The sequence below is a fragment of the Malus domestica genome, chromosome 08, assembly GCF_042453785.1.
Source record: "Malus domestica chromosome 08, GDT2T_hap1".
Taxonomy (NCBI): domain Eukaryota; kingdom Viridiplantae; phylum Streptophyta; class Magnoliopsida; order Rosales; family Rosaceae; genus Malus; species Malus domestica.
This window is the reverse complement of record NC_091668.1, coordinates 2,793,390-2,806,415: the sequence shown is the minus strand read 5'-3', so window position 1 is coordinate 2,806,415 and position 13,026 is coordinate 2,793,390. Positions and strand designations below refer to the sequence as shown.

Genomic DNA, 13,026 nt, shown 5'->3' with positions numbered 1-13,026 from the left:
CCAAACAAGTTTTTTGAAAACTTCAAGCTCATATTGGTCATAAGTTGAAAACGGAAATGGCACTCTTAAGAGATCTAATCTCTAAAGCGATTAGCTGGTAACTAATTATTGGTCGTAGGTTCGAATCCTATCTTTGGGATTTGATTCAAAGTGGTCCCTGAACAGTGGCAATGTAGCTAAAAAATTCTCACATTTTCAGCATCATGACAAACATATACTCACTATTCAATTCCGAAGCTGAACAGTATAGATAAATCTTTGAAGTATAAAAACCTTAAACTACACCGAGGTAGGTTGAGTGTCTGAATTCTCTTGTAATAAACCCTATTAATTTAATTTGTTGTAATATTAAGAAGACTAAATTTAAAATTTAAATAATGTATCACCAACAAGAATAAACATGTTTATCAACTATAAAGTAATAAATCAATTGTCAACTTTTATGTCATTTAATTTTCAAAATTTTATCTCCAAATTTAATCTCTATAGCATTACTCTTTTAACTTGTAGTTGTCCAATTGTCAGTTCATGTCTGGTTTCCAGGTTTCCCTTGATTAATAATTAATTTCCTTCCACCAAATTTGACAACGTGGGACTCGATTATTCATCATGCCCTATTTACACTGTTTTGTAGACAGATTTCGGATCCAAGGAATAAAAAATGATCTCACAAACAAAAACCTGCCTAACATAACCAAAAATATCGATCATATATATCAACAATACAACGAGCGAGTATCGACAACATATTGCTAGTCAGCTGGAAATCTCAAATTAACCAAGAAGATGAAATTGCATGGAAAAGTAAATGCAGTTTTACCGAAAAAGCAGTCGTCTTTGTCCGTGTTTTTTTGCAGCGTTTCTGTCCAAAGACAGAACATTTACAGACCCAAGAAAAACTAAACCCTAAATCAGACAACATAGAGCCACCGAAAGCAACTAACTTTTGTAACCTATAGCGATATATCTATATACCACAAACCCACCATAGAATCCGACCCAGAAAACAAAACGAGATGATCAGAACAACTAACCAAAAACCCAGAAAAGAAAAGAAAAAATATAGGAAATTTAATCCTCCTCTCTTTTTCTTCCGGGATGTGGGTTAAAATAGTAACTTTGTTACTTGGAAATCTCAAGCTCCGGCCAGGTAAAGCAATCCCCGTTGTTCTCGGCCATCCCTCCATCACCACCAGTCATAATCTGCCACGTGTTGCACCCGACAGAACCCCCAGAAACAGCTCCACTGTTGTTGTGGTTAATATTTGCAAAGTCACCTTCCTCGGGAAAAGCGAGGACGCCTCTGCCGCCGCCGTAGCCGAAAGTACCCACTTCGTCCAACCCTTGCCCGAGTCCCAACCCGTACCCGAATCCATACCCAAACCCGCCAAGGGCCAAGAACCCAGGTGCAGGTGGGCCCTGAGAACTCAACATAGAAGTGAAGCCGCCGTTCCCGACAGCGCTTTCGTTCAGGTCCATTAGTTTGTCGTGATCCAACGCCGTCTCCAGCTTCGGTTCCACTGGAAAGGAAATGGGTTTTGTGGGAGCGACGGAGCTGACCTCCTGGGTCAGTGAAGAGGAGGAAGGCGAGCCCGAGGAGGAAGAGCAGGACGGGCGAGAACGCTTGGTGTTCTTGCGGGAGCCCCCGCCGACGGGGACATTTCGGAGGGTGCCACCGTGGGTCCAGTAGCGGCGGCAGGACTTGCAGAAGTGGCGTGGCTGGGCGAGGTTATAATTGTTGTAGTAGCAGAACTTGGTGTTGTCGGAATCGCAACGGGGGCAGTGAAGTGGCTCGGTCTGCTGCGGCGGTGGGTGACCCAGACTGTGCTGGACTCTCGTCGTCGCCGACTGTCGCATTTGCGCGTCGGCAGAGTCAAACGGCATCGTTAGTGTTGTCGTTTTGGAGTAAGGAAATGGATATTATTTGAGCAGGCCAAAGAGAGTGGGGAGAAAGCACTAGAAGAAGTGAGAGGGTTTTATCGAGAGTGAGGAAGGTGGCGCGAGTGACACGTGGGCTGAACTACCACCTCCTAATTAATTTTATTTAGTAATTTAAGTGGATTTAACTTATTTTTTCGTATTTATCTTTAATTAACTTTACTGTGCGGTTGATATTTGCGTGTCTTGTGGCCGGAAGGATTATTCATTTGTAACTAGAAACACGGATTCGTGCAAACTCTTTGTAAAAACAACGGTAAAACTGCATAAGTATATCTAATCATAACGAAGTTAGAGGGACAAGAAATGTCTGCCTTCTATTTTCGGTGCCCTCTTGTACTTTTTTTTATGTGATCACGATTAAATTACGTCAATATTTTATATTTTTTTATAAAAATAATAAAATAAAAATAAATAATAATATAAAATATTAACGTGGTTTAACCGTGACCATACAAACAAAAATGTACGAAAGAACATAAAAAGTAAAAGGGCAGACCATCCTTGTTCAAGTTAGAGAGCTTTTTGCCTCGAGAGCCAATTTTATTGGGGAGCTAATATTTATTGAAGTTGTACGGGGCTGGTGACGTGGTCAGGTGTGATGGGATTGAGGAAGGTGCTGGTGATAATGATGGGACAGTGATAATATTTTCGGTGGTGTGTCTTGGGAGGGAAGCTGGCGTATCAGGTAGGGTTGGCGTCTCCACTCAACCTTGTTTCATGTCACCAACTTGGTTCAGTCGGAATCGGACCGAGTTCTTCCCCGATCACAAGACATATTTTTAAAAGTTTGGCAATATCTCCCATCTATATCTCACTGAGATTCTCCGTTGAGAACGGCATTCCTTGAAACGATACAAAATATTGTAGAAATTTTTTTTCATCTTCATTACACTCTGTTTGCAGTTTAAAACATGAGCAGTTTGTGCAAGAAATGAATTGCAATGATTGTTTTTTTTGTTCAAACCTTTCGTAATAAAAAAATTAAAACAAAACTCAAGAACTTTCAGTATTACTTTATCTTCTTCAATCTGTAACTATATATTAACTTGTATGCTACTATTTTTTTTAAGGAAAAATAATGAAAATGATTTGAAAACTTCAAGTTTTAATAAAAATAAATAAAAATGTGTTGTAAGTGAATAGTATCAGAAGTGACTTTTTAGAGTAAAAATATCATTTTTCGTTAAATTGAACAATACCAGGAATGTTTCGTTAAAACTCTATTTAAATGATCAACCCTCAAATCCATTTTCCTTTAGTTACCACTTAATTAGTTTTGTGTTTAGATAAATGCTAAGACATTCTTTCAAATCCATTTTTCTATTTATAACTTCATGTTTTTAACACAATTTTCATGTTATTATTATAAGATTGTGTCAATAATATGAAATGACAGATAATCCATAAAACAGTCTTACTTTAAGAGAGTTTTCTTAGCATTTTTCTTGTATATAAAACAACATAGACTTTTAATTGAACGGTTTGTATTGAAACAACATTAATGTAGTTACATTGTTTGAATGTTTTACCACAATTTATATTAGTTTGAATACGAATAATGTTTGGCAACTTAAGGTGAGTAGTAATTATCATCTAAAATTTTTCTTGTTAGACTCAAAATTTTGTGTTTATAATCAGAACCGTTAAATTATAAATCCTCTATAAAAATTGTCTCTACAAAAAATGAATTAAAAATAAAGTCGGTAAGTCAATCAAACTGTAGCAAGCATATAGACAATTTATAATACTTTTATTATCTATGTCCATCTGTCCTAATACAGTTTGATAACTAAATAACCTTAGTTTTAATTGATTTTTTTTTTTTTGCATATATGACCTTTATAAAATGTTTTATAATGTGAAAGTTTCTAATCATAAATATGAAGTTCTATAATTAAAAATAAAACTTTTTGAATAAGAGCTCCTACTCATGTTTTGAGTAGCCAAATATTATTTTTAAATTAATTTAGACATTAAGCCTATTTTAGCCTTGAGAATCTTATTTGTATTTATATTTCTTCAATTTGGAATCTGTTTGTAAAACGATTTATTATTTTAGTTTACAACACGAAACTTAGCTTTATGTTTCTAATCGCGAATTGATTATTTACTCAATTCAAGTTTTAATTTAAGGAAATGCTAAGGGAATTCGTTTTTATTAATGACACATCAATTAGTTTGTAAATTTAATTTACTTAGTACTACTCTAATTTAAATATCAAATTATGAATTATGAAGGGCCATGTTAATCTCAAAAAAAAAAAGTTTTAATGAAACATTTCCTGTACTGTTTATGTTAACGAAAAAGAACATTTTTACTCTAAAAATCACTATTGATATTATTTATTTACAATATACCTGTGAGAGATTATATTCACACATCTAAAACTATTTCCCTCACACTTTTTTTATTTTTTTAATATTCTTTTCACATCAATAACACTTAATAAAAAATATTAAAAAAATTAAAAAGATATGAAAGAAGTAATTTCAGCTGTGTGATTATAATCTTCTTATACTTTTTGTCATTTTGATTTTAGATAGTGTAAGTAGAAAAGGGGGAAAGGAACATGTAGCCCGGGGTTAATGAACCGTCGAATAGGGGAGAGAATAAAATAGGAGGAAGAAGAGGACCGACAGTATGATGGGTGTCGGGCAGCGTGGGATGCAATAATTGGCTCTGCATGCCTTTCTTCTTCCTCCTTCCTCTTCTCGGGTCTCGTGTACGCCTCCTGTCGCTCTCACTAGTGTCCCCTGCCACAGTTTTTTGACTCACGACTTGCAACTTGATCTCTCTCTTTACAGTCCATGCATAATAAACATATAGGGTTCTTCTTCAATTAGATGAGATCAGCGTTAATTTAGTTGAGGTTCCTTATACGAATGCTCGTCAAGATGACTCATTACAAGATTTTCTCGTGTTTTAGTTGAATATATGCTTCTCGTTTTATATCTATCGTCATGTAACGTGTAAATTAAGGAAGGAGTATTAGGTTTAATAATTTCTTGCACGAACCGTTATCGAATCATCTGTTAATAATCCATTAGGATGACAGATTTAACACGATACAACTCATCAAAATAATAATTATAAGTATTAATAACATCATTACTTATTTGAATAATAAAATATTTTTTATTTTTAAATATATTCCTTTAGTGTTAAAAATATTACAATTAGTATATTTATATTTGTACCTATTTTTAATTTGCAAATATTTTTTAATTTGTACCAATTTTCTTTTCATTTTTAATTTGTACCCATATATTAGTTTCTTTTTGTGCCCATCTTTTTTAAAGTTTTATTTATGTTTGTACCCATGTGTATACCGTCACGTAACATTGTATATTTAATCAATGATAGAAAAATTACATATGGTATATTTAGGTTTTAAGCCTAAACTTTGTATCATATATTTATATTTTTAGTTTGTACCCACTTTTAATTTGCAACATTTAAAAAAAAAAAATTGTAGTATTTTCTTTTTAGTTTTATTTGTACCCATGTATTAATTTCTTTTAGCGCTTATATTTTTTTAAAATTCATTTGTACTCATAATTTTTAATCTTTTATCTGTACTCTAATTTATTTATAATGTACCACTTTGTTATATGTGAAATGTACCAATTTTTTTGTAAAATGTACCAATTTTTTTAACACTATGGATACATTCTTTTGCCATTTATTATTTCTTATTTTTACATAATTTTTATCCATTTATTCAATCAAAATGTTTGTATTTTTTTATTGTAACCGTTTCTAATAGTATTATAATGAGGGATTTTAAATTTATAGGATTATAAATCTCATAAAATATCAAACAATTAATGTCAAAACTATAAAAATATAAATATTAATAGTAATATAATGAGGTGTACAAAGTCAAAGGACATTGATCAAACTTTGAATACTATTAAGGTTTTAATCAAATAATGTTAAGGATTAGGAACCGCATCCAAAATATCGCTTATATAATATTATATAGTGTGAGAAGTAGAAATGGATGCGGAGATAGCACACTCTTTATAAAAATGAGGATTAGTTATGGGGCCTGCACTACATCAAATTTAATGGTCCGAACCGTCTATTTTTCAAGTTGTACCTCTTAGATAATTGATGAGTCAATATTATATTAGATATTTCACCCTATTCTTAGTATAATTTAGTAATTATTTTGGTATAATTTTGATACTTTGCTTTATATTTTCACCATAGGACATTTGACTTCCTCTGGAGCAAAACGTGATCAAACAGACGAATTTTAGAGTGATTCAAATTAGAAGACGTTCGTGTGTTCCTTAGCTTATTCATGTCAAAATCTCAACAATTTCTACCAAGCATTTATTTTCTGGAGATTAAATGAAGGAGTTGTGCGCGTTGCTAGAAAGAGACGTTTATGGGCTTAAACTGCATTTTTGGAGGTCAAGATGACTTCGAATGGGTTCGTGGCCTTCTGGAGAAGTGTTTAGAATTGTCAAAGCTTTAAATCCAGCAATTTTGGGCCAGTTTTGAAGCTAATTTGGGCCCAAAACATGGATGTGCAGATTTCTAGACGAATTTACCAAGTTAATTTAGAGTTATGTTTCCTAATTTATTTCAATTTATTTAGTTTCCTAGTCTTATTCTAAGACCTTTTATTAGGAGGATCTTATTTAGAGTAGTATAAATAAGCCTTTTAGCAGATCTAGGGTTTTTTTTTTTAGAGAGAATGCATGCAATTTTTGAAAAGAAGATTTTGGGCAAAGCTTAGAGATTTCAAGACTTTCACGTTCAAGGTGTTTTCACTATTTTTCTATTTCAATAAAGACTGTATGATTTTTATTATGAATATGTATAACTAATTTTCTTTTGCTAGGGTGAGGCCATGATCCTTAGTAAGAATATGTAGTTTCTTCTTAATTTGCTTATGAATTCATGCATGCAAGTTTTGAATTGTTAATCACCGATTTAAACTATCTATTTGTTTTAGTGATTCACGACCATTATGATATTTAGAAAAGTAATTTGATGCAATTTTGAGGGAGGGTTGTCCCTAAAATTGACTAAGGCTTCTTGTGATTAATATGTGTAACCTGTTAGGATGGACGACACGTTTTAAGGGTTATATGGTTTTTTAAAGGGTTTTCACAAAACTTAATGAGTCTTGCATGTTTACATTCGATTTAGACACCACAGATGGGTTGCATGTTAGATATACGTTCTATGTTGGAGGTTCCAAGTAGGATATACTCTGAGAAAACCTAACCTTCAAAATATGCATGTATGATTCATAAGTAATTAAAAAAGTTACATAGGATTGTTGGGGTGACGGCGGAACCCTAGTACCTTCTCATTTTAAAGTCTAAAAATTGTTTCTTTCTCATTCTTTAAAATTGCAGTTTTTAAGTAATCTTTTTAATTAAATTCGTTTTTCTTAATTTAGGTCATTAAATCACCTTTTTCCAAAATTTCGTTCTAAATAATTAGCTGAGAATTGATTTGGCGTTAATCTATTTAAATTAATCTTTGTGGAGAACGACCTTACTTGGCCAATTATACTACAATAACTTTGTTTCTCTTGCAAGTATTTTAAGTGTTTTTAACCCTTTTGCGCAGGTAAAAAAAAATCCCTATCAACAATCCTTACAAAATATTAGCCAAATTTGAAATATTTAAGGCATCTAATTGAGTTTAATGAAATTGACGAACACTTTGTTCTAAGAAAAACATTAAAATTTCATCATGAATCGAAACTTACAAAATAAACAGTTTAAATCGATGAATCGAAACTTACAAAATAAACAGTTTAAATCGATAAAGTTCGATTTAGAGTGAATCTCACGACTAATTCTCACTTTTTGAATAAATTTTTAGTCTGGACCCAAATATACTAAGCTTGCTGAGCAAGAGATTGAGGCCGTTGAAATTTGATCAAACGATTACAATTATTACAACTTGAAGAGGATCTCATGTTTGTAGCCGTTGGCATGGACGGAGCCAATGAAGACTCACTGGGGGCAAATGCCCCCACTTAAGTAATTCGTTTGTTTAGTTGAAGACTACAATTATATAATATACACGGGTTATCTTTAAAGAAAATATATGTATCTAATATCTAACATACATTTATTCTACTAATACTCCATATCAAATATTATATGAGCAATTTCTCAGCTTCCTTCAGAGAGACCAAAAAAATATTATATGAGCAATAATGCTCTTGTTCTATCATTCAAACCGAAAAAACCCTCTCAAGCCTATCATATACTTATATTTTTCTCATCACTTTGCCACTTTCCAATACTATATTGAAATTTTTGTAACTTTGGAATTGTGATACATCGTCATTTGAAATCATTACTAACATCATATTGCTTATAACCATACTAAAATAAGGTTTTCTCAATTATTTTCGATTGCCCCTACTAGAAGAAATTCCTAGTTCTGTCTCTTGCTGTTGGATCAAATTTCAGTAGTTCGGATCTCTTTCCCAGCAAGCTTAGTTTTATTGGATCCGGAGGGGATCCGTTCCTTATTTATGTTCTGTCTCTGTTCTCTTCTGCCCAGTCGCTCCTTGGATATCGTGTGTACCTTGTCTCTCGGAACTAAAGCCTAGTTTCTAGTGTCAAGTGTGTAGTCTACCCTCAAGTAATGTACTTACTGCCCATATCCCTCAACTCACTCACCCCCAGCTTTCAGTCTTAGCTTCATCTTTGCCGTTCTGGTTTACCGTTTACGGCTGTTCATACACAAACTAATCTAGCACGAAAGCGGCTGCAGCTGCTAGCTAAGCCAAGCTATAAAGGGAGGAAGTCATTGTCTGTCTGTGTCAAAACTACAGGGGCTCTTCTGCGACACCGTCTCCTCACCTCTCTCTGTCGCTGTCAATCACATATAGAGAGTGTGGTTTTGTTCGGTTTCAGCCCCATTTTCCCAGTCAGTGCTTTTGACGACTTCTCGACGGGCACTACCTACAGTCCCCTCTGCACCACTAAACCCTACCACTAACCCTAATACCAGTAATACAAGGAGAAAAACTTGTAAGTGTAACGCGATTGTATATTTATGTGTGATTATATCACTACGTGAAAAATGAGATAAGCACGAGAGCGGAAAATGCAACGTTGCACCAAAGTCTCTATCTCTAACACATGGATGATTTAAGGAGTGTTGTTTAATCGGGAAGATATTTGATTGATTGTCTGAAAATGACAACTCTCATCCTAAATGAATTGGACGGTTTAAGTGAGACTAAACACAAAGGCATCCCAAACATTTGTGATAAGAGTTGTGTTGTTTACACACTCTCACATACATCTTCTTAATTTGTATTTTTTTGGTTTTTTAATTCATTTTATTTAACGATTGAAAATTAGGAATAGTGTGTAAAGGTTAAAAAATGTATATGAATAACATCGCTCTTTCGACAAGTATACGTATAATTAGTCTTTTGTTTGTTTTAATTATTTGGTACGTACTGATAAGGTACTAATTATTGGGATTTAGATAATCTCCAGATCCCTTCATTGGGGATTTCAGGGATCAATGCATAGTAACCGTTCATCAAAGATCCCTTCCACCAAATTCATCCAATCAATCAATCCGGACCCTTGAAATTTGATTCAATGGCTACAAACATGGGAGCTCTTTAAAAATTATAATAACTTTAGTCGTTAGATCAAATTTTAAGAGCCTAAATTAAGTGATTTGGTGGATTTGATGGAAGGAATCCAGAGAGAACCCTTTTTCCTATTATCCGCCCATGGTATTAGCAATCACTGCTTAAGCATAAAAAACACATGCCTTAATTGTTCAATTAATTAGTCATTAGCTCTAAATCCCAACTTCAGCTTGGGCCACGAGTCCATGACATCCTTCAGCAGCCTCTCGTGTTGCACATGTCAACTTTCTCGCTCAAAGGAAGTAGGCTGTAGGGCACAAGAAAACTTCCGCATGCATAAATGTTAGCAGTGCTAAATAATGAAGCAGTCCAAAACGAATTAGAACGATCGAGAAGTGTCAAATCTAAGGATGACAATTTAACCTGTCAAATTCAATCCTTGCAAGTAATCTATCCGAATGATTCGGTTTTGGGTTTGAAATTTTGGATATTTTACAGTTATAGGTAGTCGTCGGATAAATTTTTTGATTTTGGATTCGTTTATTGTTATTGAGATATCCGTTTCAAATCCATACCCGAAACCGAACAATTTCATCTATAAATAAAAAAAAATATAAATAGTTATTATATGAAAAGGGTTTGTTAATAATCATGCATTATTAAATATTAAATTAATTATTTACTTTTATATCATTAATAATAGGAATTAAATGCTTATAATTTTTAAGAGTTTAAATGTTTTCTTAGTAGTATAAATTTTTAATATTACTTATTAGATGTATTGTATAAATTGTATTAATAATAGCAATTTATTAAAAAAAAAAATTTAATATTTTTCATTTAGTTAATAATATAAATAAATATATAAATATTATAATGGGAAAAACCGTTCCCAGATCAAAAATCTGTCATTCGACGGGTTCGGTTATGGGGAAAACCCGTTCGGGGATTCTACGAGTTCGGGTATGGATATGGATATGGTACATCCAAACCCAATCCGTCCCGTTACAAAGTATCCTAGTTTATTTTTTGCTTGCAGGGAAGGAATTAAGTGCTGGAATATCTAATTACTTGCATGTTTTAAACATGCATTTACCTTCGAACAGAATACTAATTAAATTTTCTCTTTTTTTTTATGTACTGAAAGTGATTGCTGGTTTATTAGTTGCACAGTCAGTTGTTAATTCATCTGATTCATGCTCTGAACTAATTTATTCTCGAACTTTATTTCGTAGCATCTAACCCATCTGTCACATTGATGAGGTAGAAGAAATTAAGATGAAATTAGCCAGAGATGGAGGATGGACGGTTTGACTAATTGAGCATTATGGTTGTCCCTTTTGGGCTCACATAGAACCGACATTAGGCCACCGCTAGAACTTTTAAGAGCATCTTTAAAGAAAATATTAAATTTAAATTTGAAGGCTGACTTGGTAATTTAACATATCGTCAACATTTTCCTTCACCTGATATGTCAAAACTTATTGCTTCATTTATATATATTTTTTAAATAAAAATAATAAAAGTTGGATTGTTATTGGTTTAAAAATAATAAAATAATACTTAAATACGATAGCATTTAAGGTAAGGCAAGTGAAATCCCTTGGGAAATAGCAAAAATTAAATTTAAAGGAAGCTCCAAATTTGACATTTCTTTATTCATATTAGCTTAGCCTTATTTTCCATATCATCTTTGACATCTCGGTTGGAGTAAATGATACGTCATTAGTTACCAATATATGTCTATATGACATTTTTGACATTTCTTTTGAAGATGGTCTAATTCCGCATGGTAATTGAAACGGCAGTAGTGGAAAACAATAATATTTACTTTGGTTCAGGTTTGATCTCCACCAATCATGTTTTTTTTAATATTACCAATTTAATTCACTAAGAGCAACTCCACCCATGGAGCCCTCCCCCTGGCAATCCACTATTCAATCCACCCTATTGAACAGTAACTGCATTTAATGAATAGTAATTGCCATTAATGAACAGTAAATTACCATTTGCATCTCCATCCTTGGAGCCCTCCCCCTGACAATAGGCAATAAAATATTAGTTTTTTTTGTTTGTTTAAATAATACAAAATAAAATTATTTGTAATTTCGGATAAGAATTTTTAAATCGTTCTCATTACGCCACGTGTCATTGTGGTGTAAGGTAGATGGACAAGAAGTGGTATTTATAGAAAAGTAAAAAGAATTTTTTACAATTTTTTTTCAGAAATTTTTTCAAAATTTTTACAATTTTTCCGGATTTTTTACATTTTTTTTTAATTTTTATTCAAATAATTAATCTCTGTCGTTGGATTTAAAAAAATTTGAATTCCAACACTTCAGATTGTGCCACGTGTCACAACGGTAACTTTTCTTAATTTTAAAACTATTTTTTCTTTTTATTACCCTTGCATCGGACGGTTGGTATTTAAACCTTTTGGGATCGAACGGACTATGGGAAGCCACGTGGCTTCCCATCGGTCACTGGGCATCTCTGCGCGCGCGGACCATGGCACCGGATTTCCGGTCGGGCGACGCGCTCCCACTCGTGAGTGAGGGGCACGCGCCTGACACAAAAAAAATTAAATAAGGCTTGGCCCTCGGGCTGCAAGCCTGTCGATTCCCCACCCCCCCAGCCCTCGGGCTTCCACCCTCACCCGAGCTCTCCAAGGCTGGAGCACTGTCCACCAGGCCTCGGGCCCTTTCCTCTCCCCTGTCCCCCGAGCAATGTCCATGGGTGGACTTGCTCTAATACTATTGTGTGTCAAAAAAAAAATCTGCATGGCAACAACACACAGGTACTACCATTAATTAAGGTGGCAAAGGGAATAATTACCATAAATGCTTACTGCACAAGAGGATGAGACAAAAGAGAAAAAAATCATCTCTTAATCTCTTCTAACAATGTCACCAGATCAAGTGATCCGGGGCTTTCGAATTTCATCAAACGACCCATCTGTTTTGACCTCTTAAAAGCTGTAATAATTTTTTATCGTTGGATAAAATTTAAAAGGTCCAGATCACTTGATCTGGTAACTTTGATGGAAGAGATCCTTGGATCTCTTCTCGAGAAACTATCAGGCTATGCCACTTAGGATTTATTTTACACTAATTTATTCCACTTGTGTTTTGTTGTTGATGAAATTTCCAATTTTCCTGCTTATTTTAGCTGAAATTTCACTAGTTCATTACAATCGCGATTACGGTATGACCTAACATGAGGCTTAAATAATGTTGTCATCACAAATTAATTGGCGTGACAGATGTGTGTATGCATCAACATTGAAGTTTTTGTTCTTTCATTTGGTTTTTTGTGTATGTTTGACACAAGCGACGTCAAAAAACTAAGAGATCTACCACAAAACCCAAAAAATAATCTTAACCAATTAAATTATAAACTTCTTCGGTGATACTTGCTTGTCTTTAATACTCAACCCAATTGTTTAATTGGTATTCTCCTAATCAATACTAGTATTTAGAACACT

General features: G+C 33.7%; 1 protein-coding gene across 1 annotated transcript; it reads right to left on the bottom strand.

Moving 5' to 3' along the window:
* Positions 1-814: 814 nt before the first annotated feature.
* On the bottom strand, positions 815-2,060 carry LOC103440466 (dof zinc finger protein DOF1.6-like). Its single transcript, XM_008379157.4, has one exon. The coding sequence runs from the start codon at positions 1,882-1,884 to the stop codon at positions 1,123-1,125; it is 762 nt and encodes a 253-aa protein (XP_008377379.3). The 5' UTR covers positions 1,885-2,060; the 3' UTR covers positions 815-1,122.
* Positions 2,061-13,026: the final 10,966 nt, after the last annotated feature.